The 27,831-nt window shown below is 43.5% G+C and overlaps 1 protein-coding gene across 3 annotated transcripts in view; it reads right to left on the bottom strand.

Annotated features, from left to right (window-relative positions):
- Window positions 1-27,831, bottom strand: part of TTLL10 (tubulin tyrosine ligase like 10) — a 105,700-nt gene that overhangs the window by 49,592 nt on the left and 28,277 nt on the right. Inside the window, exons 1-4 of one of the 3 annotated variants that reach the window (XM_043499994.1) lie at window positions 14,372-14,503; window positions 12,579-12,784; window positions 11,513-11,702; window positions 4,941-5,623 (exon numbers count right to left, since the gene is read on the bottom strand). In XM_043499994.1, coding sequence (XP_043355929.1) covers window positions 4,941-5,623; window positions 11,513-11,702; window positions 12,579-12,630 — 925 coding nt within the window. In that variant the 5' untranslated portion in view covers window positions 12,631-12,784; window positions 14,372-14,503. Of the gene's footprint in view, window positions 1-4,940; window positions 5,624-11,512; window positions 11,703-12,578; window positions 12,785-14,371; window positions 14,523-27,831 lie in introns of those variants that run through there. The other 2 variants (XM_043499995.1, XM_038377205.2) reach the window with 2 other exon arrangements.

Genomic DNA, 27,831 nt, shown 5'->3' with positions numbered 1-27,831 from the left:
TGGCTAAAGAATGACACAGCTTATACACAAATAAGATTTATCATTATCAATGAATTGCATCACCAAGCATTTTTTAAATGAAAGAGATGATTTTGTGAAAAAGTTATACTAATGAAGCTTCCAATAATCAAAACAGATATGAGGTTCTCAGCCAATAACATGCACTGATTTAGTGGACATTGCTTTTGTTTACCGTAAAGCATGAGGTGTTTGGCTGCATTGTATCCCTTCACGTTATTTCTGATGATTCATGAGGCCAAAGATCATGTGCTTTCAGACAACGCTAGAACTGCTGCGGTCTTTGAGTCTGATCTGACTCTCATTGGAAAAATTCCGTTTGACATTAATGGAGGTTGGATGAAACTCTGTTTAATTGGCACTTCCTGAAATGTATCATTAATGGGGATGGGCAAACTTGTTTGGCCAAATTTCAAACTCCCTTGGTCATGGTAGGTTGGAAAGTTCAACTAGATATCAGGGGTTCATGTTTTGCTATGAACAAAGGAGCAGAAGGGACAAGAAGAAAAACATCTGCTGGAAAAATGTCTTGGAAAAAACAGAACTGAGAATTAGGCAGAGTGAAAATCAAATACAGAGGGCCGGATCCTGAGCGGGAATACATTAGAGGAGCTCCATTGAAGCCAACCAAGTTATATCAATTGACACCCATGCAGGATCTGGCCTAGATAGCACAAAGGCAAAGGAGCAGAGACACATAATTCCACCCCATGGAAGCCACAAGCAAAACTCCCATTGTTTTAAGTGGAAGCAGGATTGGGCCCCAAAATGAAAAACAAAGCAGGCAGACTACGGAGACCCCAGATTCTCTGTCAGCCATTTGGACTGTTCTCCTGTGCTACCTGTTCTACCATATTTATGGTTTATGGTGCATTATAATTTATTTGTGTTCATAAGTGAAATCCTAATTCCAATGAAGCCAATGGCAGTTTGACATTGACTTTTATGGGGCCAAGATTTTGCTCATTGAAATATTTTATAAGTATTTACATGCATTGTAATGTGCTTGTCATAGACTTCATCTACACATTCAAGTGCAGTCTACAATAAATTGTGTTGAGGGTTATTTTATTACTGTTTCCCTGCCACCTTCACCCACTTAGCAAAGTGTGTTAGTTCCTCAATATAAAGGAAGTTGATTGTAAACTGTATGGGGGCAGGGACTGTCTTTTTTTTTTATTTACCCTTATTTGTATTGTTTGTTTATACAGCCCCTGCCACCATAGGACCCTGGGCCATGACTGGGACTACAATAACAGTACAGCGTGTGTTTCCTGGCTTTCTGTCTAAAACTGTCTTCTTGTTCTTCCCTTTAAATTTTTTTTTTCATTTTGTTTTTTCAAAAATACAAACACATATGCAGTTACAAATCACTACATTATACAAAAATACTGCAACAACAACTGCAGAACACTCTCTAAATGTAGACACCCCTAAGATGTGAATCTTCTTCCTCCTTAGTGAAGTGAATAAATTGTTACCCCAGGGAATTCAATTTAGTCTAATAATTAATTCTATGAAGCTCAAATGAGGTAATCTCTGGCACCCAGTCTCTGATGTCCAGGATATCTAGAGATATAAACAATGGAGGGGGAGGAAAAGGGGGGGGACATGTTTTCCCCAGCCCTTTATTATTTCAGCTAATAATACGAAAAATAACAAATTCTGGGACATGAGCATATAATGGCTGTCCGGTTATATCTCCTCCTTGTTGCCAAACATGTGCTGATGGCACTATGTTAATATAGCCTATGTGGACCTAGCTGTACCTATCTCTTACAAGTCTCATACTCCCTGGATAACATTGAGAAAGGAAGATTTTTTTACATTGGTGTGTGAAAATATGAACAAAAGTATAGAAACCTGAGAAGGACTAAAATGGCTGCCGTGAGGTATAGAATGTGGTCAATAGAGAAGTAAATAACTGAGAGAGATGGATAAAACAATTGTATCTGGCTGTCATATCAGAGCCCCACAGTCTTTAATGTGTTTATCCTCACAACACCGCTCTGAGATAGGGCATTTTACAATGGGGAACTGAGGCCCAGAGAGGTTAAAGCGACTTGCCCAAGGTCACACAGAAAGTCTGTTGCATCTTCTCTTTCTTACCTATATATCCCACTATTTAATCTTTCTTATTTATATGATACCCCTCACCACGGGATCTGAGTCTATGTGGGGAACGTTACCTGAGCAGCATGGTTGTGCAGAGCATGACTGGTAGTAGTATGGGTCAGGAGCAGGATGAGGGGAAGCATTATCACCAGGAGTGATATGGGGAACTAGTCAGTAGTGCGGATGAAGAGTGTGAAAAGATGTTCATTGCAAGACACATCTGTTTTCACAGCTAGTTAGCAATGGCTTCCAGCATGAAGGCTGGTCTCTTCTCTCTGCAGTTTTATAGCACTATTACTGTTACACTTTGAAATGGGGATCTAAATATTTATAGGTCTATTTTTAACATTCAGTTATTCACTTCTGCTCTCTCTAGAGCTGTTTGCTCTTTTATCCTCCTTGCCAGGGTTGCTAAGAAATTAACCAATTTTAAACAATCCCATTTATCCTGAGACATGAACTCATGAAATAAACTGCAGCGATTGAAGTGTTGATAAGGAGACTCTTCCATTAGTCTGAACACGTACCTGTCTCTGTTTAATACTGGGAGATTCCATAATTACACAGAGAAAGAAGATCAAAGTGTCCCATCCCCCGGGTCTCCGTACAAAGATTACAGATGAACTTTCCTGCTCTTTGAATCTTTTGACACATGATGTTTAAGCATAAGTCCCTTTACCTTTCATTTATTTGTGTATTTTGCATCTCTGGATAGCTAATTATTAAAGAGAGGATAATGAAACAGATCCTCCAGCCTACCCAAGTTATTAATTAAAAACCCCATCCACAGCAGAGGGGCCAAATTCAGGTCTTGCTTCCCCCCATTCAACCCCACCGGAACCAAAATACCAAATGAAGCTTCTGAATTGTGTCTTGCATATATTCATGGGCATCTATCTGCAAGTGCAGAATCCTATATTTGTGCATTTAAAATGATACTTTGCCTGCAGTTACCCACTTTGAACAAACAGAATCCTGTGCAAAAGTGAATTTGGAATGCATAAACAAATAGCTGCACAAATTTTGTCTACAGTTTAGGAGGCCTGAAAGTGTCTACTGTATATTTTGGGATGACTCATAGTAATTCTAATAGTGGCACATGAGAAACTGAGGCACAGAGAGAGGTAAAGTAATTTGTTCAGTGTGATAGAGTGATAGTGCAGGGTGTAGAATCCGGGTCTCTTACTCCCCTGCATTAGAACCTGATCCAAAGCCCACTGAAAGTCAGTGGAAAAACTTCCATTGACTTCAATGGGTTTTGTACCAAGCCCTTAATGTAATGGTTCATTCCGTCCTCCTCCAACCACTACAGTGATCCCGGAGCTCCTCTGACAGATACATGGTCCTGCTGTTGGTTGGTCCTGCTTTGAGCAGGGGGTTGAACTAGATGACTTTCTGAGGTGTCTTCCAACCCTAATCGTCTATGATTCTATGATTCTATATCAGCTCCAAGATATAGAACCATGGATGCCAGAATAGGGGCAACACTGGAATAAAGATAGGTTTGGTAGAGCAAATGACTATCTCCAACCTGGAGGGCACTGATTGATCGGGGGACATTACATTGTCTTTCCCAGAAAGAACCACCACTGAAGTGTCATCTTCAGGACATCCTGGCAATGAACAATGCTGACTGGCTGACACACTGAGAGGTGAGTCTAAGCACCCCTTCTTTTGGCCCTTCATCCTATGAGTTATAGTAACTTAGATTCAGAGTCAGTGGGGCAGATTCAAAGGAGATGTGTAGGAGGGGTTAAAAGATACTTGTCAATTAAGTGGGAGTGAAGACTAAGGAAGCCTAAAATGGAGTAATTGGGCCTAGTAAATTACTCCATCTGAGACATCGTTAGACTAATCTCTGAATTTGGCTCATTGGAAATTGTGGTCACTCAGGGCCAGGTTTTTAAAGGTATTTAAGCACCTAGTGGGATTTTCAAAAGTATCTAGGCACCTAAAACTGTGTCTATCAAGATGAGGTCCATGCATAAGCACCTCATAACGAATCTTAGCTTCTGCTCTTGACAGAATGCCGCCACTCTGTACTCTAGAAAATCTATTTATCAGAAGAAACAAAAAGCCTCAGCAGTTGACAACATAGTGTCTGCTTTTTCTACTATCATAGAAAGAGTGATCTAACAGATTGTTATCTAAATGCCTTGTCTGTGGAGCCCGAGCTGAAACCTACCTGAAATTCTCATTCACTCCGTCTAACTTGTCTAACCATCTTTCTTAAAGATCAAAATATTCCTGAAGATTATCTCATTATTAACGTTTCCCTTTGAAATGAACTAATATACATTTTACTACCAGTGCATCTATGTGATTTTTAACAATGCAAACATCAGAAGATAAGCTGATTGCTGTATTTATCACTGAAAATGTTGTAGTACTTTAGCCAAATTGACTATTAATGAAGAGATTTATTTCTTCTTCACCCAAATTTCCTGCTAATGGAAAGGTTATTTTTCTCTCTGTGTTTCCAATTTGCCACTTAAAAGCTTAATTTAAATTATTTCAGTGTCACTAGATGTTTGCCAGTGACAGTAAATTCTAACTTGATTTGTTTCAGAGGCAAGGCACAGGCCCGTCTTTTCAGTGTTGTTAATAGGAGGTAGCAATTGTATACAATACAGTTGCAACCAACTGTATACAACCTTGCATAAAAGTTGTACACAACTGTATAAAAGGTTATGGGTCAGATCTTTAGCTGATGTAAATTGCTGTAACTCCATTGGTATTTATCCCAACTGAGGATGTGACCTGATGACTAGATATTGACATTTAAGGGTCAAGGCTCCAAGATTCACCTGTATCAGCTGATGAGGATCCAACCAGCTGCTTATCTCCTTCTTTTGTCATTGACTTGGTTCCCTTTTTCCTCTTGCTAGTTGCTAATGTCCCCTTGGAATTTAATTTGGAGTTTGAAGGGGCATTTTCAGCAATTACATCAGAATCATGGATGATCTGGGAAGGCTTGAGATCTATACTGTTCTCCTTGCTATTGTTTTCTTGGCTGACCTTAGATGTGACTTTTGTTGCTGTCTTTGGTTCTTGGGCTTTCTCAGAACCTTTATTCTGACCCAAATTTCCATCTGGGGGTACACAGTTACTGCTTTCCAAGTCCGGTTTAGTAAGATGAGTCTCCAGCAGCCTGCTCGCTGGTGACTGTCCCCTGTTTTCACTAGCTTCTGTATCTAACCTCCTTTCTATTTCATCCTCTCTGGTAACATTAGACCCAGTTCTTGGGATGCCCTGTAAATCCACAGCAATTATATGGGTGGTCTCTCTCAATCTGGTCCTGCTCATTATGTCCTGAGCCATGCCTTGGGATCTGGGAGCTGTCTCTTCATTTTTCAGTTGCATTTTGCCTTCCTTTTCCATGCCACCTCCATCATCGTCAGCAGGCTCCTGTTGTACAGTCTCAGGATAGAAGACAGACTTCTTGCCGGGAAGCTCTCTAACCGAAGCCCACTTGTGTTCTGGGCAGTGGCTATGAAGACAACAAATGAGACTTTTCATTAGAGCACTGACACCAAATATTCTTCAGGCAGTAGGTGGGAGAATAACCTTAGTGAGATAGGCTTGTAACCAATCTTTGAGAAAGAATGGTTTAGAGTAAAAGCAGCAAGCAAAGAGTTTGTTTAAGAAAGGATGCTTAATTCACAAGGCTTGAGGAACTGAAACACTGATTAGAGCAAGGGGGGAGTGTGTGGAAATAGGCTTTCCAAGCTAGGGTAACAGATAGTCTAAGATAAGCAAATGTTAAACAATTCCTCCAGGAAACCTATAAATGTCATGGCTAAATATACTGTGTAATTTCTATTGTAGAGGCAGGACCAATGGGAAATTACCGAAGTATATTGTGTTATGTGCTCCCATTGAGCTAGACATAACATAGGTTGAAAGACAATGCCGAGTTAATAAGGCATCAAAACAGACCTACCTAAAACTTGTTCCTTCTTAAAGGAAAGCTGTGATTTATTGGAGTGAGTGGCCGGGAGAAGCAGGTGAATGTTAAGTCACTGCCGCTGATTCACTGGGTGTTCTTGGCCACATCACAGTGCCTTGTTATGCCTCATTCTCCCCTTTATAAATGGGGGATAACAATCAGAGCTGGGCAGGAACCAGAATTTTTGTTTCATGGGAAATTCCATTATTTTGACATTTGTTTTCTCGTTGAATTGGAACGAAAACAAACCTTTTTGAAATCTCACATGAAATAAAATGTAAAAGAAAATTCACTTGGGGTCAATCAAAACCTTTCATGTTGATAAAATCAGACTGGTTCACTCCAATTTCAACTTTAAAAATATGGAAACAAAAAGTCATGTCAGAATGAAAAACTGAAACCATGTCAACAATGTCAAAACATTCCATTTCCACATCGTCAGAATGCTTCATTTCCATTTTTTTTCAAAACAAAATTTTGTTGAAATCAACATGTTCCTGCAAAATGTTTCAATTTCAACAAAATCATGTTTTCCAATGGAAAACTCTTTAGCTGAAAATGTTCTGACCAGCTCTCCTAATAACGCTCACTAACATTTGCCAAAAGCTATTAGATCTCAGGATGGAAATGTGCTGTCTAAACAATAGATATTTTATTATTATTATTTCACGAGTGGCTATTCAGTAGCGGGTTTGAACCAAAACCCCAGGTCTGAAACATCACTGTTGTGTGGTGTTCAAAATCAGAACTCAGATTTTAGTTGAGTTTAGTTTACTTGAGCCTGTCTCTAGTCTAAAGTGCATCCTAATTTCATGAAATTTTGGATGGAGAGAAACTGGGTGGTATGTTCTCTTCTCAGCATTATGCACAGGATTTAACTTCAGGCACTGGCATAGCCTTCTGGGAGAGAAATTGTCTTCGAACACTTGAGCAAATCCCCTTGCCTCCATTTGAATATTTACCCGAAAAGTACCACTCTTTCATGACTACCACTCTGGTAGTGTAAAGACTGAGGCAGTAAAATAGGTGAAATTACATTTTCATATCAAGGGGTATAAAGGGGACTTGGTGTAAATGAGAATTTGATCTTGTTTGTCTGTACAGCAATATACAAATCTATGGTTCTCTATAACAGATTCTAATAAGTAGAATGAACGTTAGCCATAAGAAAAAGGTGATGAGGCCATAATACTCCAGCCAGCATTTACTTATTGCCTTTCATCCCAAAGGATTTCACAGCACTTTACAAACTATACATTTAAAGATCACTTCATCCCCATGTGGGGTGTGATGCACAGCAGCTTGTAACACTACCCAGCAGTCTTTAAGACAGGAGGTGAGGAAGGCTAGCTTGTGAAAGCAGGCTGCTAAACTTGTGAGCTTTGACTCAGCCCAGAGAATAGGCACAGAAGGACTTTGCCACAGTGTGTTTTAGATCAGTTCTTACATTCATTCTGAACATTAAAATACTGAAGATAGTTTCTACTAGGTTCATAGTTTGACACTATTACTCTGCCACTGGATCACATGTATAGCTGATGTAAGTCAGTATCTTTATCTCCACCTTGATTTTCGAATTGCTCCAACCAGAACTTCTGCTTTGTTTTGTTTCTTTCAAAGAAAACACATCTTAAAGTGAAGTAAAGTAATGGAAATTCTAACCTTTGCTCAGCAGACACTAAATGCCGTAGCAAAGCTTTCATTGTCCCCTGTCCTTCCTTCTGCTTGGAAAACTTGGCTTCTAGCAGGGCCATTAAGAGAGCTTCTAAAGAAACCAAACCATCGTGTTATGGAGCAGCAGACTCACACTGCTGTAGAGTGTGGATTGCTTATCTCACTGAGTGGAGAAGGATAGCTTCACAGCAGCAAGTGGTGGCTCTGAAATCAAACTGCCTATGTTTTATATACACCAGGTTTCAAAGGAGTCATCTGGCAGGTTCAGAAAACCCTCAGCACTATAAACAAGGGCCGGTCTCCTAGCAACAGCTGCCTAGCAACTGTTGCTAATTGTGGAAGGGGTTCCAGGCATTAACATGCAGAGTGACTTCTACAAGGGGGTGTGTTTTTAGATAAAGCTCTGCAGTAATAAAGAGTCATGGGAGGGCTGCTGTTTGAGTGGGCGCACATGCGTGCACCAGAGTGAGTGCGTGTAGCAGAGAGATAGGGAAACCAATTTGGTGTTTGGAACGCTTGTTGCCTGGCTTGTTTCAACTCACTCGTCCATGGTCATCTTCAAGTCTTCGAAAGGTCAGGCTTCACCTGTGTTGCCAGACACTACGCCCACTTTCAATGTCACTCAGAAGCAAACAATAAAAGCTCATTTGTTTCCTTCCCCCTGCACAACCACTCACTCGTCACCTGATAAAATTCGACTCAGAGTGGCTTCCAATATGAATTTTGATCACGGTGTACCTGTCCTTCAAGTGCAGTCACTGATCTCATTGCTCAGTGGTCCATCTCTCCTGACTTCGTTAACATCTCTATGGTGATACCTTTCAATATGTTGCAGTAGGTACAGTTCAAAACAGGCACTGCCCAGGCCAACGACTGACATAGGCCCATTCAGATTATGTAACTGTATGCTCAGTACCTGCTTGTGTAGGCAGTCATTAGACTTGCCTGGGCATATGTGTATATACAAGCCCTTTGGATCACCATATAGTCATTGGTCCCAAAATGTTTATCCACAAATTAGTAGAATAATGTATAGTACTAAAATATTGGGGGTTTCTAATCTGTGTATAGTGGAGGTCATTGGTGGTTCTTTGGCTCATGGCTGGTTCTTTCTTTCAGTGCAAATAACAGGTTGAAGAACCAGGAGGCTCAGATTGTTGGGTGCAGGGTGGGTATTTTATGCCTTAGTGCCTGTGGAACCTAGCCACGGAGCTGGTGTAACTGAGCTCTGTAGAATCAATTTAGGGGAATCCTCCAGTAATTTACAGCCAGTGTAGTGGGGACTAGACTGCCTCAATCCCTGCAGCTAGCAAAGGGGCATGGCCAACGTAAAAGGAAACTAGCCAGGGATTCCCTCCAATTTGCTGATCCAAGGCTGCTCTTTTGGTCACTCAGGGGCATTGTCAGCTGATGTCATTTACAGCCTTCTTCAGGCTGCTCTAACATGCTGGGGGGCTGGCCTGGCATGTGGCAGCCCCAGGGCTGGGGAAGTGCAAAAACAAGCTTTACATCAGCTTTACGCGCACACCCTTCTAACCTGCACTAGGTGCTCCTTGGACCTATTCAAGGATCTGATTTGGAGAGTGTTTTGGAAGTTAGAAGTTCTACCTGTATGTATAGATGAACAATAACAGTGGCTTTTCCTTTGCAATGGCACAGGGGAGTTTTGCCTCAGTAAGGCGAATAAAATCCCATGGATAATATTTATATCAAGAGGCCTGGGTCCTCAGCTGCTATAAATCTGCATACCTCCACTGGAGTGAGTAGTGCTTCACCAGTTGACCCCATCTGAGGATATTATACTCTATCGTTGTCCAAGCAGAAGCAGATAGTTCATCTCTCTTGGTTGCAATCATTGAAGACCAGAATTAGTGACTTTGCAAAATGCAATGAAACACTGGTGAAATGAATGATTGGTAGAAATTAAATGGTTCTTGAAGAAAAATTAAGCATTTACATTTTTTTTAAAATCATCATAAGGTACTCTTCTCCCACAGGAAATTAGGATTAAAAATAAGAAAAGCCTCCAACCCTGCTCTTCTAACCTCTCTTTGAAACATTCTGGGCTAGGATTCAATATGTGATGGTGGTTATGAGGTTCACTGGCATTTCTGAATGAATTTCCATTGAATTTAAAATCATAATTTATGGCCTATTTATGCAGCAACAGATAAATTGCATCTTTCGATAGCAACCAAGGTCTTTGAAGTCATAATAACATCTTTGAATTTGAATCCCCAGATAAAGCACAAGATACTGCAGGGTGAGACATCAGAAAGGGGCCAATGCAATATCTCTTGGTAGTTTTGCAAAATTATACAGCAGATGCCAGCAGAACAGTAACAATAACTTTTTGGTTTAGCAAATGCTGCTTATAGCATAGCATCAAACTGATGAACATGATCAAAAAGCACTGGACCACAATCTGAATTCAACAGAACTGCAGTCACAAGTTGGACTCCAGCATAGACTGGAATGAGTTAACTAACAGAGATAGCACTTGCACTTCTGCTATGAGGCTGGAGCCAAATTCCACACTTGGTGGGAAGCTAAGGAAACCCCTGGCTAGCACAAAAAGATTTGAGGGAGAGATTTAGAGACAGGAATGTATTTGGTGATGGGGGAGGAAGGGAAGAAGCTTTTATACAAAAACTAAATCTACTGGTCTGGCCATACTGTATGAGTCCTTTCTGATCTAGCGTTTGGTCAGAGCTGGCTTGATCCTGGATTGAAGGAACCTGTGTTTATAACCGCTCTGCTGCCATAAAGGTGAATGTCATGTCACCAGTTTAACACTGAGGGCAAGTTCATTGAAGTCCAAAGGGGAAAGTCGATGGCATTGTGCCCGCTTGTGCTGGTTGTGAATGGGGCTCTATAGCTTCACTGCATAGCCAACCAGGAAGAGAGACTGGGCTAGGAAGTCCTCAGGGCACTGGCCAGAACTAACAGTTTCTTGGGGTTTTCTGGGGCCTCTAGGGAACAATGTTCTGGTGAAAAGGAGGGGCCAGGCTGTGTATCCTGATTCTAAATGAGACAAAATCCCTTCCCCAGACTGCATCCAAGTAGCCTCAAGGCTGCTCTAAGCTGCACTAGTTTGTCACACTCCCCTAGGTGCTGCTTTGCCAGCCAAGAAAAGCCAGTGAGCAGCCGGCTCCTCCCTCCCTCTATCTCCTTCCTCTGGCATGACCCATCCCCGGGTGCTTTGAGGGAGAGCAGGGCAGTGATGTTCTGGAAGCTCTCAGCCACACAATGAACTCCCAGGGGTTGGATTCTTTATTACCCCTTTGCAATGCTAGAGTGGAATAAAGGGGCTGCAGCGTAAGAAAGAAATTGGCCCAGGAAGCAGGACCCTAGGATAGGAAGGGGCCCTTTTCTTCTGTCACGTTTTAGAACAGAATTACACCAAAAACCCTGGCAAGTGACATGGGAAATGTCTCAGGACACCCTTTGATCATGAGATTGCCAGCCTCAGGCATCCCAGGCTGATGTGTACTGTATAGATTAATTTCAGGTTTCAGAGTAGCAGCCGTGTTAGTCTGTATTCGCAAAAAGAAAAGGAGTACTTGTGGCACCTTAGAGACTAACAAATTTATTTGAGCATAAGCTTTCGTGAGCTACAGCTCACTTCATCGGATGCATGCAGTGGAGTGAGCTGTAGTTCACAAAAGCTTATGCTCAAATAAATTTGTTAGTCTCTAAGGTGCCACAAGTCCTCCTTTTCTTTTTGTATAGATTAAGAAAGCCAGTGATGCTTGCCTGACACAGGTGCCTTGGAGCCAAGTTTCAATGGACTTGAAGTGATATTCCATGTCTCCGTAGGAAGGAGAGACAAACCGGTAGGAATCAAAGATCTGCAGTCTGCCTCTTTTCCACCTGGCCCCGAGGCTGCGCTCACCGGCCCCCAGCCAGATCTCCATGTGGACAATGTCATGGAATTGCCTCCTTCCTGCAATGACAAGGAAGTGACTGTGCATTTTCCAAAGTTGCCTTTAAAATGGCATTTGGGGAGGTGCTGGGCTGACAGCCCTGGATACTGTCTATCCATAGAACTGGCCCTGACAGATGGTGTCACTGTTCAGTCAGTGTGCCCTGACCAGAAAAGACTACCCTCGCTGCTGAGAGGACAGTTTAGTCTCCATGTCCATTCAGTCATTCATCCCTCCTCAGAGACTGTCCCCCGCCCCAAAGAACTCCCAGAAGGAAAGCCAAATGGATTGGGGCTGTCTGTGATGTGAAAACCTGTCCAACAGGCTCAGAAAACTCATGGCATACAGGCCACCAAACAGCTGTCCAGTAATAACAACTTCAACTGACAACTTTTTGTGAAATTCTCACAATTGCACTGCAAATTTGGAAAGATATGGCTGAAAATCCCCACACAAAAAAAGCACCTTTCTGGTCTGGTTCCATCAGGAATTGCAAAGATAGTCACGAGGATGACCAAAACCAGCCCAAATCACATCTTCAGAGTTCACAAAGTGTTCATTTTAAGTTTAATTCCAGAAAGATGTAAAAATTTGGGAGGGTTATTACTTCATTTAACCGGGATCATTCAAATCCAAATTCACAGCCCTGTGTGTGTGTCTAGCCTTGTGTGGTGGCTCATAGCTACTCTAACAATGTTGTATACTTCTCTCTGAGGTTAGCTGGATGGGGGATATGCATGGGGGGTACATATGAGGATGGATAGATAGAGGTGGTATGTATGGGTACGGATGGATGAACGGATATGAAGGGGGTGGAAGTACATATGAGGATGGATGGATAAATAGAGGAAGTACTAGGGGATGGGTGGATGGATAGATATCTTTGTTGACATTACGTTCTGTGTCGAAATACGTTCCTGAAATGAAGATGAGGTTTCCCGGCTTCATGTGCTCCTCACTGGGCAGAGTGATGGGGAGTGTGTCGTACTGATACGCCTGGTTTCCTGGACGATGCAAAAGCCAAATTCTGATTTTAAGTCACGCACCACCCGCCGAATCAGTCCGCAGCAATCCAGGAAGAGTTGGGATTTGTACTCTGGAGCTGAGGAGCAAGGCAAGCACATCACCAGTAGGTGAGCAAAATGACAAAGGAACCTCCATTTTTATCCAGCAGGCAGACAGGAGAGTCGCTTTGGTGAGAAAAGATGCAGCAAGAGACAGCTTTGCACAATAATTCAGATTTGTCTAGGGGCAGGCACACCAATGTATATTGTTCTTCTGTTTGCCAGAAGCTGGGAATGGGCGACAGGGGATTGATCACTTGATGATTCCCTGTTCTGTTCATTCCCTCTGTGGCACCTGGCACTGGCCACTGTCGGAAGACGGGATACTGGGCTAGATGGACCTTTGGTCTGACCCAGTAGGGCCATTCTTATGTTCTTAATGTGGATAAAACTATAATGCTCAGCTATGGGCCTCAATGCCACACCCTAGAATCTCCACCCATTTCGGAAACCAAACCTGAACTGGACCTTTTGACAGTTTTGGTATTTTTTTCCCCTCCATTGTTTCTGATTTGTGCTGCCTCTGTATTTCAGGATGGCACTTGCAATTGGAATAGGAAGTGCCAAAATACTACCAGGATGTCTTTTTTTCATGGTATTTCCAGCTTGACTGGAAATTGGAAATAGCAGGAATCCCATGAGATTTCCAGCCCAGTTTTGCAGATCTAAGAAGTTTGGATATGCTGGATTTAGGTTCGGCAAAATCACCTGAACTGTTGGATGCTTATAACTTCTGGACAAAAAAGGTTCACTCATTGCTAGTTTTGTGGCCTCAACAAATCCACAGGATCTATGTAGATGTTTCAGATGTAATGTGGATTATGTGGAATTATGTGGAAACTTTGGAGATGTCTGGAAATTTTTTATTTAAATTTTTTAAAATGAAAAATGTCACCTTCACCTACATTTAAATATTTTGAAAAACATTTAGGAACTCTAAACATCTTCTTCTTGCTGGCTACTTTTGTTGCTCCACTCCTCTCTTGTGTCCCTCTGAGAGATGTGTCATACCAGCCAATGTCTGGTCAGTAGAAGTGCTTGGGGTGAAAGAGCAGAATTTGACCTCTTTAGTCCTCTGAGTCCAAAGTAATCAAAGTTCCTAGATGGAGTGCCTGATGGTAAGTATATGTTAGTCTAGGGACATCTAAGGGAGCATGTGTCAATGGATAATGCACTGGGATGTGAGTCAGGAAACCTAGACTTTATTCCCAGCCCTGCCACTGATCCTGGGCAAGTCACTTCACTGCTCCGTGCCTCAGTTTCCCCTTCCACCGTTTGTTTATTTAGATTCTAACCTCTTTCTCTAACCAGGTGTATGTACAACTCCTAACACAATGGCCCTCTGATGGGGCTTCTAGATGCGACCATAATGAGGATGATGATCATAATGGCGTCTAAACTGGGGTAACATTTTAGAAGGGCCAAATTAGACACCCTTAATCTCACTCCTGACTATGGCTCTATGTCCTTTATATTTTTTATTTGAACGGCCAAAAAAGAGACGTTACCATTCATTTGTGGCCTAAGGAAGGCATGAACCGTCAGTAGGTTATCACCAGAGACAGTAGTGACAATACTTGCTCCATCAGGAAAAAGATGCATGGGCTGAAAGGGTCCGCACTTACTGCTCGGGTCGTGATACTTCTTGGCATAGGACACACCTATGTAACTCTTTGCCTGCTCAAGAAACTTCATCCGCAGCTGCCACCGGTAGTCGGGATCCTGAAGTCTGCTCTGTACGGACAGTTTCTTCCCTCGGAGCATCTGCAGCTCCTCCTGAATCAAAACACAAGGAGGAAAGGAGGAAAATTCGGCAGCAAGCCCTGTCTGTTTTTTCTCAAGACAAAACTATTTTTTTCTAGAGAGGAGTGAGCAAAGTCAGTGAAAGCCAGAGTCTGGCCCAAACTCAATTCTAGCTCTGGCTTGGCCCTGCATCCCCGAGTGAGGAGGTGCCAAGCCAGTGTGAATACTCTTGGCATTTCTTCCTGGAGGTCACAGTGACCTTCAGCAACATTCTCTGTATTTTCCTATTCATGCTCGATGTGCCTGATTAGCTCCCATGCTTGGCTCATACAGACCAAGCCGGAACCTCGCCTTTGCTTTACCTTCCAACTTCCTGGTTTACACATCTCATGGTCAAGCCACCTACATGTTAGAGTCATATAGGAAAATCACAGGCTGGGAGGACGGCGATGCTGCAACCTGTGATATTGCAAATACTTCCAGTAGGTGCTACTCCTTCGAGGAAGTAATGCCTAATTGTTAGTGCACAGGAAGTACTGAGGGTTCAGGATTTCTGGGTTCTGACTTGAAATTCACTTTAACACCCTGTGCCTCAATTTTCTCGTATGTAAAATGAAGGGGAATATATACCTTCCTCCAAAGTTATGAAGGCAGGTTGAATTAACTGTCTGTAAAGTACTTAGAGACCCTGTACTAAAACATGCTATAGAAGTGCAAGTACTGTTCTATACTATATTATACTATACTATACTTCTTTACAGATATAGGGTACTGTGTATAGATACAGTGAAAACAGCAGGTGTGTATAGATACAATGAAAACAGCAGGAAATTGCACCATCAAAAAGTTCTCGGTGACATGAAAAGCTGCAAAAACCAAGTTTGAGTAATTTGTTTTCAGAACGCTATAGAGAGGTTGCCTGATGTTACACTGTTGCTTAAGAAGTTTATGGTTGGAATGTTTCTACTAAAATATCTGTCTATGTTCCCCAAAAAAGTCTTACAAGATCTAGTGATGCAATGATGGCATTAAAGAGGAGTATTATACTCTAGCTCCATGACTATAAGATATATCCAGATTTATGTAATAAATAACACACCCACCCCAGCATATACAATAAGGTAATAATGCTCTTTCAGGATTCTCTTTACCATAAGCTAAGAGCACCGTACCAAATACAAAGAAAAAATCAAAACAGATAAAATAAATATTAATAAAAATATTAAACTGCATAATTGTTTGAAGGATTCCTTTAAAAAATTAAAATAGGACTGATGAATTCACACTTCTTTGCACTTACTCAGTACTATTCATGCGGAGACTCAACATTTTGTACAGAAATGAGCTTCCCCATTAAACACAGAGACAATGGTACAGAGGGAGATCAACAAATTTGCTCAAGCTGATACAGCCAGTAAGTTGCAGAGACAGAAATAGGAGCCAGGCATTGTGATTCTCCGCCTTCTGCTCTAACCATTTGATGGACTGACTTCATTAAATAGATTAATGTAGGCAGCAGGCAGTGTGAGCATCCTATGGTAATTTTTTCTGCTAGGAAAGATAATGCCTGTCCATGGGCCAGTCTCCCCTGGAAATATTATTGCTTTCCACTATAGAAAGATACAGCGCTGGGAGGGAAAACTACTACCTGGTTAGCTTATGTGAGAAGTCTGGACTGTTTCTATTTGATACAGATCATCCTTGTGTTTAGATGAATAGCAATGCTCCATTCAACAGGACTATACTGAAACAAACACTTAGGACTGATAGAAATGCACTGAATGACTGAATACCAGCCTTGGCCATTGGGTGACAGTATGGCATTTTCTTCTAATGCGGGCTGCGGGAGAGCTGAACTATCAAGAGAATCTCTTTCATTCAAAGATAGTTTTATGAGCGACTTGTGATGGCAGCTCATACATTCTGCTTGCCCTGTTTTCTTGCTCGGTCAGGACAGCATGTTTCTCAGGAAACAATGTTTTAATAAAGCTGGCCACAAATGCAGAGTAACAGCCAAGATGTAGCTGGCTCTGTAACCATTTATTATATTTTATTTTTTTCTAGCACTGCATTTGCACTTTCTGACAGCAGCAATTTTTTCAGATAATGCCTTTTTTATGAGGTTAAGCACTCTTTGGGTGAATGAAGCCAACCTCTTGGAGGAAGATGAGTGTTTGTGTGGTTAAAGCAGGGGATAGGGAGTAAGGAAGGCCTCCTCTAGCTCTGCCACTGACCCACTGTGTGACCTGGGGCAAGACACTTTGCTCCTCTGTGCCTCAATTTCCCCATCTGTAAAATCCTCCCAGGATTTAATTAATGCCTATAAAGCACTTTGAGATGCTTAGTAATTAAGGCAGACTTTACTCTTGTGCCTCCCAGTAATGAGGAGTGCAGTTGACACCCAAAAGCAAGCTACATCCACAATTGTTGTGAGATGTTTATATTACATTCTAATGGGGATTTTCTTCCTATAGAATATAGGTAGCAGGTTTTCAGAAGAGGCTTCTCAATATTCTGGATTCAAGATTTGAGATATTCGACAGCCATGGAGTACAGCAAGCAGCACATATGTGCTTAGCAAAGTGTCCCTTTTCCATATAGCTCTGGCATTAGTCTCAAGTGCAACACATAAAGGGAATGGCCTGATTTGGCCAGAGTCAAAGACTGGGTCCTAAATATCCTCCTAAATAAGGCTATCTGCAGCCAGAGAAAACCAAAGGCAAAGAAACCATCATGCCACTGCTTACATGTGTTTCCTTATATGTGTTGCTAGTACTGGTCCTGGAAAAAAAGATTCCTACTTGACCTACTGCATCATACACATCTTGTGATTGTCAGAGAAAGCAAGAGTGCCGCTCATTGAGGAAACAGGCCACTTCCCCTACCAACTCCTTCTCATTGGTCCTGCCTCAGTGCCGGGGGCTGAACTAGATGACCTCTCAAGGTCCCATCCAGCCCGACATTTCTATGGTTCTGTGACTGGACAACTGCATCCCTCGCAACATTAAACTTGGAAATTAGTGATGGGCCCAAACCAAACCTCTGGAACGAAGTGTTGGAGGGAGAGAAAGGAGAGGCCTCAAGTCTGGCTTCATGCCTTGGGGCTGGCTTTTAGGGTAGCTTTATAATGGGTCAAACCAGAACCTCAGATCTGAACACCTTAGAACTTTGGGGAAGTTCAATTCCAGTCTACTAATGGAACCATCAACCAGGCAAGGATATGAAGAAACCGGCACCACCTCCTTCCTGCACGCAGAGGAAAGATAAGGGAAATTCTTCTTATAGCGCTTTTCTTGTTTATAAGATGCTTCTGCTATAAAATGATCTTGAAATTCGAGTCTTTGGGGAAATGCAATCCCCTCTAGTGCTCAAAAAGAGTCATGCTCTGGGTCAGATAAGTAAGAAGGTCAGCACATTGTACAAGGGCACCTAGAACTGAAGTCACCATTCACAATTTCATCAAATCACCATTATCACAATGGGCCACATTTGCTAAAGCACTGAGCACCCTGAATTCTGCTTGAAATCAGTGGGAGCTGTAGGGGTTCAGCACCACTGAAAATCAAGTCTTTTGTGGGTAGAGACATTTTTGTTCAGGGCAAAAGCTGTCTGAACAAGAGTGCATGTCCTTGCACCATCGCAGCCTGGTCCAAAACCCAGTGAAGTCAATGGAAAGACTCTTTCTCATTTTCACCTCTCCCTGTTTCTTCTGAACTATGCTTAAGGCTGAGATGAATCTGACTTCTGGATTTTCAATTTATTTTTGCAATTTATGAGCTACCAAATCAGTGAAGTAACGTCACTTTCAGCCAGGCAGACCAGCTTAAGCGAAATGAGAATCAGTGTGTGAGGCGTGGCAGCCGGGAAAAGCAAAGCAAACAGCTATTGTGAATTGCCGTTCCCACCGCTCGGGGGGAGTCACCTGTCCTGCCTGACAGTGTCCCGGCAGATACACTTTTATGCCTGTATTTCTGTGTGGTGTATCCTCACAGCAACTGACCTATGTCACCTGCTGCTCGTAATCAACGAGCCAGGGCTCAGCATACAGGAAGCGAGGCTGGTGCCTGCCCGAAAACAAGGTTAATTTCTAGCATGATTCCATGAACCCTTGAGCTTTTCCCCCTACATCAGCTAAGACAAGGTCTCATTACAACCCCTTCCCTCCAATACACCAGATAATGAAGGCGCTGAACTGCCCTTCTCCTGCAGAAACGGACCAAGGGAGATTTCTCCAGTGGTAACTGAGCATATCTGCTTCTCAGCATCTCACTAGCCTTTCGGCCTGCAGGAACACAGGAATTTCCAGAGTTGGATCAGACCTATGGTCCAACTGCTCCAGTGTCCTGTTTCTGACAATGGCCAGACCCAGATGCTTCTGAGGAAGGTGCATGAACCTCTGCAGTAGCCAGCAGTTATGGGATAATTTGACCCCAACCCCTGTTTTCTTGTAACCCCCACTAGTTAGAGGTAGGGCTGTGTGGAACCTTAGGGATGTCACATTGCAGGGAGCACAGTTTTAACCTCATCTGAGGAAGGTGGGAAGGGTAGAAACAGACACAAAGTTACTAGGGGTGAACCAAAAAACACACCACCAGAGCAGGGCTGAAATGAGTGGAAAACTCAAGCCATTTTCCAACCATGAAAATTCCCAGATTATAGAAAAGCAGATTTTTAGATGGAGTGATTTGCGTGTTACTGTTTCATGGGCCAGGACAAGGCCTATGAAACAGGAAAAGGTATGTATATTTTTCTATCAAAATGAAAATGGTTGCACAAAATGCATTACTACCTGCCTTTCGCATCCTGCTGGGGTCTTTTCAGGGAGGTGCAGCTGGCAGGACAGTACTAAGTGATGAGACAGAACTACTTGGGCCCTAGTCCTAAAACTCTGATCTTGACGTGCTGCCTGACCTCTGGCAAGGCACACAGCATTCGATTCAGCTTCCCCTCACTTAAGTCAAGAGAGAGACACCCAATGGACTTCAAGAAGAGCTGAAGCAAGTCTTTGGAGCCTGGTTTTCAGAGGTGCTGAGCACCCATCGTTCCCACTGACTTTAGAAAACAGGTGCTATAAAGATGCCAAGTATTACTGGAGGAGCAAATCCCCAAGTCCTTTTTTTTGCTCCATTGATATGTATGAGCGCTCTGCCTCAGTAAGAACTGAGTGGAATTTGGGTCTGGACTTTGGTCAATGGTGTTTCATAGTCAGCCATGCAAAATTGTTTTGTTTTTATCACACTTTAACCTCCCTCCCCGGGCCTTCCTGGTGGCTCTCCCTGAGTAGAGATAACTGTGACTGGGAGCCTCTCTCCTCTTCAGACTGCAGGGCCAATTTCTAATTTCCTTGGTGCTGGTGTGAATCTGGAATGACTCCATTGCAGGAGTTACTGCAGATTTCCACCAGTGTAACTGAGACCAGAACTGGGCCTTAGGTGCTTGGCTTCTGCGATTTTACCAAATAGGTTCTGCCAGGCTGGACCTTACAGGAACCAAAACGTAGTTTCAGGCAGCAGGTGTGGCAAACAGTAAAAAAAACACCTAACTGTTGGCAAGCAAGCCCTGTGGTTTTTTTCAAGGGTGTTGAGCATTTCCAGACTACTCCCTGTGGTCTCTGTACAGGCTTTGGTACTGGGTAGCACGGTGATGAATCATTTGGCTCGTAGATCCAGTGATCGCGGATTAACTTCTTCCTGTTTTTCCTTATTTACTTCTTCACTCTAACTCCCTCTGCCCACAAGGCTATACAGTGGGGAGAGGGATTAAAATCACAGTTCCTCCAGACCAGTGATGGGTGCCTCCCAAAAGGTTTGGAGGGTCAGTATGAATAAGCATCCACATATATGGGAGAGCGATGAAGGAGTCCAAAAATAGAATTACAGGGCTACTGCAAGGCTGGAGACTTTTGGCAAAGCCCAGGACTGGCATACCAGGGAGAACTATGAGTCAGGTCAAATGCGGTGGTGGGGATGAACGTCCTGTGAACCCGTGGACGACTGGGCGTGCATTCAAGCAGAACAGGGTGCAGGCTCAGGTTTGCAAGACGAAGGACTATTTGGAATTGTCCGACTGAGGAGCCCAGGCTGCCATGAGAGTAGGCAGAAGAGGGGCTGCAGGAGCTCAGTGCTACCGTGCATTGGGGCTGAATTCCAGGATTAAGGTGCATGAGCAGCCAGTGTCAGGGCCTCAGGACTGGAATAACAGGAAGCGCCGTAGATCAGGATTGAGGTGTGTTGGCAGAGAACTGACTGGGGGGAAGCTGGCACAACACTTGCCTGCCTTTGAAGGACAAGCTTCTCGATTCAATAAGGACTTGTCCAAACCCCACCATTCAAACTGTTTTCAAGCAGCTCACCTCTCTCTTTCCCACCCATTTCTTCCCACTTGATCGACTATTTTCCTTCCAGAAAAGAAATGCCCTGGTCCAGTCATTGTTTTTAAGCTCAATACCCTCACCTGCCCCAGTCCTAAGGCTTGGGAAAAGGTTTGCCAGGCCCTTTGTTTGTGCATGCACTGCTAGGAGCCCATTGCACTGTTTCAGGTGATTTAACACAATCTGCAGTTGGCAGGGCTCTGGGTACCTCTTCTTTGTTGCAGGTGCATTTTTGGCAAGCGGCGAATGAAATGCTGAGCCTTGTCAAGAGCACTCAATCCACCTTCCCTGTCTGGGGCTGGCTGGCTGTGGAACAGATGGTTTTGGAAAAAATAAAGGGCAGGGACATTTTAACAGCAGAGAAGTGCACTTTTGATGAACGCTGAATGTTGTTTGCTAGTCAAAGAGAACCCACTTTTGCTGATGCAGAACCTCCATCTTGGGACCTTTTGGGGAGAGGTGAATCTGGGCTGACTCTGCTAGATTTGAATGCTTGTTTAACATTAACTAGAATCAGGAATATTGTACCGACCTCTGTCTCTCTCCTCCCAATACTCAATCTCTGCTATTCCATCTCATTCCTTGCTTGCACTGTCCTTGAGACTGCAGCCCCAAGCAGCGCACATGGCTCTGACAGTGCACCTCAATCCTGATTTGCAAAATCCTCCATGCTCCTCAGTCCGAGCCTGCAACACTCATGCTCTCCTTGTCTTCCCACTCCACAGCCTTGTGAATGCAATATAGTTTCTACTTGCAACACCCCTTGCTATTGCATTCCTAGATCTCCTCTCAGCACCATTTGCTTGCATGACAGTAAGTGCTCACTTCCTCAAAGCAGCTCTTTCGGGGGATACTGGTGCCACCTGAAAGTGCTCTAGGTGAAACGAGCATGTAGAGGTGCCACTGAGAAGCAATTTGTAGGAGTGGGTAAATATTATTATGTAGCTGATTCAATACAGGACTGTCACCACCCCAGCCTTGCTTGGCCTTGGTGAGCCTGCAGTGAAATACTGAATAACTATTTTGATTTTAGAATTTCATACCCTCAGCCAAAGAGGACCATCTGGTGTTAGGCAACCTGCATGGACCTGGACGGAGGAGCACAGATTGCAGGAGGAAAGAGTTTGAAGGAGGCACCAGGAAGTCAGTCTGTGTGCACATGGCTTGAATGCTAGCTGCTGTTGCAGAATTTCTGTGCACAGTTCTTTTAATAAAGAGGTAAATTAGTTTTTCAAGCAGGGAGCCCTTTCATGCTATTGCCCAGCAAAGTACGCGAGACGTGGTATTGTCCACTTTGTCACTGGTGCAGGAGACCAATTGATACATGACCCCAGAGATGAAAGGACAGTGTTTGAGCTCTGCTCCACCTGCCTTCCCTGGAAAAGTAGCATCAGCCACTGTAGCTAGTGATTCCTGCCATGTGAAAGGGGTATAATTGTTTGTAACTGCGACATGTACTATTTGATTGAGACCAGAAAATAAAACTAAATCTCTTCCCAGCCATCCTGTTTGTCTGACCCTTATTACATAGTGCCAGAGGAAAATTAAATCTTTGGCAAAAGTGAAGTGAAGAAAGTGACCTGAATCACTCAGGGAATCTGGCAAATGACTGGAGGAGGTGGTTGCAGCAGTTCTCAATTTTCCTTTAATCAAGAGGTATTGCAGAGAACTTGGAGAGAATGAAGTCCTCCATTCTGCTACATGGAGTAGGCCCACAAGTATTGATGATCTGCATCTCTGGGGTGGGTCGGGGGGAATCTGACAGGGGCTGCAAACTACTAGATAAAGTCATTTTGAAATTTCAAGAATGCTATGATCCATGTAAGATTGTCATGTGGGAAAAACCACATTCTCTTTAGAAGAAACCAGCTGCCAGGTGAGATCGTGGACTATTCTGTCCCAGACCTATGTAATAAAAGTTGGCATGTGGAGCTGAACAATTAACAGATGGGCTTATTCGCATGCTAGTGAGTGAATGTAGATGATCAAACAGGTGCATACTTCTCTGCAGAGCAGGATGGAAAAGATGTTCCTAAGGAATTTAATGAGGTGGTTACTGGCCTGGGATAAAGAAATAACAGTCAGAATCAAGCTCCCTGTTTTAAAAAAATATGACTTGGTCATTTTGATCAGACACAGACATAAAGGATTCTGTAAACCATGGCAATTTGCGTACTCTGGATTCTACGCACAGGGAATGTTCTTGGAAATTTAAAGATAAAGAACACAGCAGGGGAAACAGCATCACAGTTTGACAGTTGAATACACCGCAGGGATTTGCTTTGACACAAGGGGGCCTTTCCTTGTCTGTGACTAACGGGCACATGGATGAATATCTGGGGAGACATCTTTGATTTTATACTGTAGAGCCCTTTTTAAAATCAAACTGCTTTGGAAAACACTCCCTCTTCTTTTACACAAACACACACACACACACACACACACACAGAAGAGGGGGGATGCACTAAGCGGGGCGGGGAGGTCAGAACTGTGAGCAAAATGTGAAAGCAAATGGACATCTATTTAAAACCACTAGATTTGAAACATTTCTCCACTGTGAACGGCCCTCTAATATGCAGTGTGTTATCTCCATGGGACAAATTCCCTGACAAATCCCTCCTCTTCTGTACTAGGGTGGGTCGAAAGCCAAGGAAAAGAAAGTCCGTTCCAAGTATGTCTTGCTCTCCCCTGACAATGAAAACAAACACACCTCACTGAAATCAATCCAAGTTGCTCCATTGACTTCAGGGGGTTTTGGATCGAGCTTGTTATTTTTATGGACTCTGGCCCTATAAGGTCTGCTAGAGGGTATTGTGAAGGTCAAGACTATAACAGGGTTCAAAAAAGAACCAGATACATTCATGGAGGATAGGTCCATCAATGGCTATTAGCCAGGATGGGCAGGTATAGTGTCCCTACCCTCTGTCTGCCAGGAATGAGCGACAGGGGATGGATCACTCGATGATTACCTGTTCTGTTCATTCATTTTGAAGCACATGGCACTGGCCACTGTTGGAAGACAGGATACTGGGCTAGACGGATCTTTGGTCTGACCCAGTAGGGCCATTCTTATGGAGTCAAAATTTTGGGTTTGCTGGGGAGCTGCATGTTATAAAGAAGGAAACTGCCACATCCTCCATCAAGTTCAGTAGGCTTTGAATGAAGCCCAGAAAGATGGGAGCCAGACTGCAACAGCATCATGGGATATCAGAGAGATTTATGGCAAAGCTGCACTCCCATGCAATCTAGCTTTGGTTTATAATTGGATGGCATAGTAAGAATTTTTCCTTCTAAGCCAAGTGGGCACATTTTCTGGTGCCCCTGTGAGAAATCAGAGAGTACCTCACATTTGGGTTTGCTGCATGTGCTCACACGTTGTGTCATCTTTGAATCAGACCGTTCTATAACATGTCCCCATGCAGACAGAGGGCCTCCTCTTTTACAGCTGGAGCCAGCATTGGGAATTGTAAACCCGTCTCCTTTCTGCCTTGATACGGGCTTAACAACCTGAGTAAGAACTTTAATATTGACACAGAATGTTTAATGTTTAAACAGTAACGTTGGCTGGCACAGATGTGGAGTATTGCACCGCCATACGCATGATCCAAGTCTGAATATCACTCCCAGCCTTTCCACACCCAGGCCAGCCAGGGATGGGAGCAATCCGGATGTTGATGCTCTCAAGGGGAGAGAGGGAATGTTTAATATCAGCACCAGCAAGTCTCCTTTGCAATAAGGAAAAAAGCAGATGTTCAGCTGAAAAATCATAGCTCTGCTTACGGGCCACTTTGTGTCCAAAGACATGGGCTGATGAGAGTTTGCTTGTAACCATCGCTGGGGTGAAATTCAGCCCTGCACAGAGGGCCTGCACAAGCCCTGGTTTATGAACAATAAGCGATGCAGCAAGCGGACAGAGTTGCAGAAAAGAGATATTTATTAAGCATCCATAGAGGCCAGAGTTACACAGTGAGAGGGCAGTTTATGTCTGGTAGCAGCTCGGCCCAGGTTGCACTCCTGAGTCTCTGGTGATGCACCAAACTAAGTCCCCCTGAATTCTGACCTTCTTTTTCAAGTTCCACTCATCAGACCACTAGGTCTATGTACCAGTTAAGTCCCACTTGCATCCTCAAAACAGAGCTGAGCTTCAGTGGAACTGAAGTAGTGCCCTGAATTTATGCTGAGACTCTGCACAGGGCTGCATTTCACCTGGTTAGTGAGAATGGCTATCAGCAATGTGCCACTTGGCAAATGTCAGAGGGCTCCAGGCTGAAAAGGACCATTGGATAGAAATGTCATGAAAAATTACATTTTGCCTGGGACAAAATGCCAAAAGCTTTTGCCTGAAATGTCATTTAAAACATTTGCCACTCTCCCATGGCTCTGCTCATAGCCCTGCTCTTCTGGCTAGGGTCTAGTGGTCCTCTCTTACCTGTTCCTCTAGCCTCATTCCCAGTAGCACATCCATTCCAGGCAATAAGCTTAAAAGCCAGCTCCTCCTTGATAACAGAACAGTCAAGTTCTACTTTTGATTGCAAAGCCAGTTTGGGGACCAGAGGCCTCTGAGATGGGGAGCTGGCTCCAAACTGCTGATGTTAATTTAATATTTTCCTGAGAGAAATGATTCTCTCCGTGGCTCCAGTCCTGAAACAGGCTGAGAACCTGAAACTCCCAATGCCGTGGAAGTTGCTAGTGACCAGTGCATCCAAGGATTGGCCCCTGACTGTGCTTTCAGGGTACTATAGGGTAGCTGTCTTCCAAAAGTGTCCAAAGGGCTGGAAAGAAGGATCTTGATCATATAGGCTGCTGAGCACCTCCTGAGAGGTGTTGAGGGCCCTCAACTCCCTGCCATTAACCCTGGATGACAGAATGGACAATACCCTGGCTGATTACTGCAGCCCACATGAGATTTCCCAATATAGACATTGTCTGTTTTATGAATGTCCTTCTCACATGAACTGGGCAATGTACCAGTTACGTTGGGCAACGTACCAGTTACATGCACACAGGAATTTAATATTGCACCTTAAGAACCCTGGAGCCTAGAGAATTGGCAGGCTGCAGAACGGGAGGGATTTGGGCACTATAGCAACATGATTTAATAAATGTCAGGGTGCGAAAAGGAAGAATGAAGCAAAAGACACAAGGGGGCAGGTTCTTATCTCAATTACACTAGTTCAAGCCAAGAATAATTCTATTGACTTTAGTGGACTTACTTGGGATTTATACCAGGGTAGCTGAGTTCGGAATCTGACTCAAGCAATTCAAGAGGGATAGAAGAAGGATCAGATGTGACCAGGGACACGTCATTTTTAAAAAGCTTATATTATTGATTGTCAAGCCGCTGGTCTTGTCTGTGACTGTTGTAGAGCTGCTATGCTATATAGATTCCATGCACCTGCCTTTGATTGCTTAGGAGTTTAACAATTTCTTTTATAAGGTCAAACTCCAGTGGAAGGGTGAGGCTCCTGCAATGGACTTGTAATAAAATAATCAGCTGGATTTACGCACCAGCAATAAGGTGCAGGCTTCCTAATCAGTTGTGGAACTTGCCCCCATGGCAAATTAGGCTGGCATTTTAAAATGAACCTAAGGGAGTTAGGCACCCAATTCCCACTCTGTGTCAATGGAATTGGGCACCTAATTGCCTTAAGCTCCTTTCACTAGGCCAGCCTTAAACTCTCTGGCCCTGATTCTGTACTCCATTGCAGCCATATAAATCCCGAATAGCTCCCCTGAAGTCAGTGAACATCCCCCTGATTTACTCTGGTGTAACTGAGATCAGAATCTCACCAGCTGAGATATTGTCCTCAGTCTGATACGTGACGAATTTATGAGCATAAATTTATTAGTGGTCACCTAGTGGCAGAGTCTCAGGCTTGAGACCTCTGTGTTTGATTTCTCGCGTTAATGTTAGTTACATAAATCCAGCATGCTTCACACGGGATCATAACCCTCTGCATCCCTAGCAAAAGCTTGCGGCTCATTTAGTCATCTCTTTTCCTGGCTTCCAATTTTGTAAAGTGCTTTGGGAGCATTTATAGGTACAATTCAGTGACTGACAGGATTCTTGTTCAACACTCGCCAGCTTTTCCTTTAGCTCCACCATTTAGGCTAACTAGTCTTGCGTCCTCCTTAAAAATGCTCTTAGCTCACTTCAGAATCCAGAGCTATTCAAGTCTGAGCCTGTTTCCTGGATGCCTGATGGAATCTGGAGTGATGTCAGCAACAGGTAGAGTAAGTCAGGAATCTTCTCCCATGGCTTGGCTGCTTGCAGTTTCGGGGCAGGAAAGAGAAACATTCAAATGCTTTCAGCATCAAGCTTTTGATTAGCGCCAATTTCCTGATAGCCTTATTACAGATATCCCAGTGCAATCCTTTCAGCGGGCTGCCAAAGGCAAGCAGATGGGTATTGGATAGATATCACTCCAAAGTTAGTGCTGTAATTTCTGAGCAGTTCAGACATGGACCCCCTCTTGGGGTTGCGAGGTACGCACAGAACATGCCAGGGATGAAAAATAAGATACTTCAGAATGACACATGGGGCCACATTTTCCTAGTCTTAAATCAGCTGCCGTTTTTGCAGTTGCATTTTTGTCGGCACAAATAGTTGCAGAGACAAAACTTCTCCCACAGTCCTTTCTGGCCTCCGTTAAGGTCATTTAATGTCAACATACCTGAGAGGCAGGCGCAATCAGGTAACAGAAACCCATCTGACATTGGTTGTGGCTCCAAATAATAGTGGATTCAGTTTTGCAACCACATTTACATACACCAAACTGACCACAGAGACCAGCCTTTGAAAATCTGAACCCCATGGCTCACACTTTTCCTATGTGAGTGGAGTGCAGTCCCACAAACTGAAGTGCTCTATTTATCCAGCATGGCCAGTAGCAATAGGGGCTTCTCTGCACTGCCTCAGGTTTGCACCTTAACCCGGAGGGACCACTTCTAGTACCCAAGTCAATCTATGGC

This window comes from Dermochelys coriacea, chromosome 18 (assembly GCF_009764565.3).
Source record: "Dermochelys coriacea isolate rDerCor1 chromosome 18, rDerCor1.pri.v4, whole genome shotgun sequence".
Taxonomy (NCBI): domain Eukaryota; kingdom Metazoa; phylum Chordata; order Testudines; family Dermochelyidae; genus Dermochelys; species Dermochelys coriacea.
This window is presented reverse-complemented; position numbering and strand designations above follow the sequence as displayed.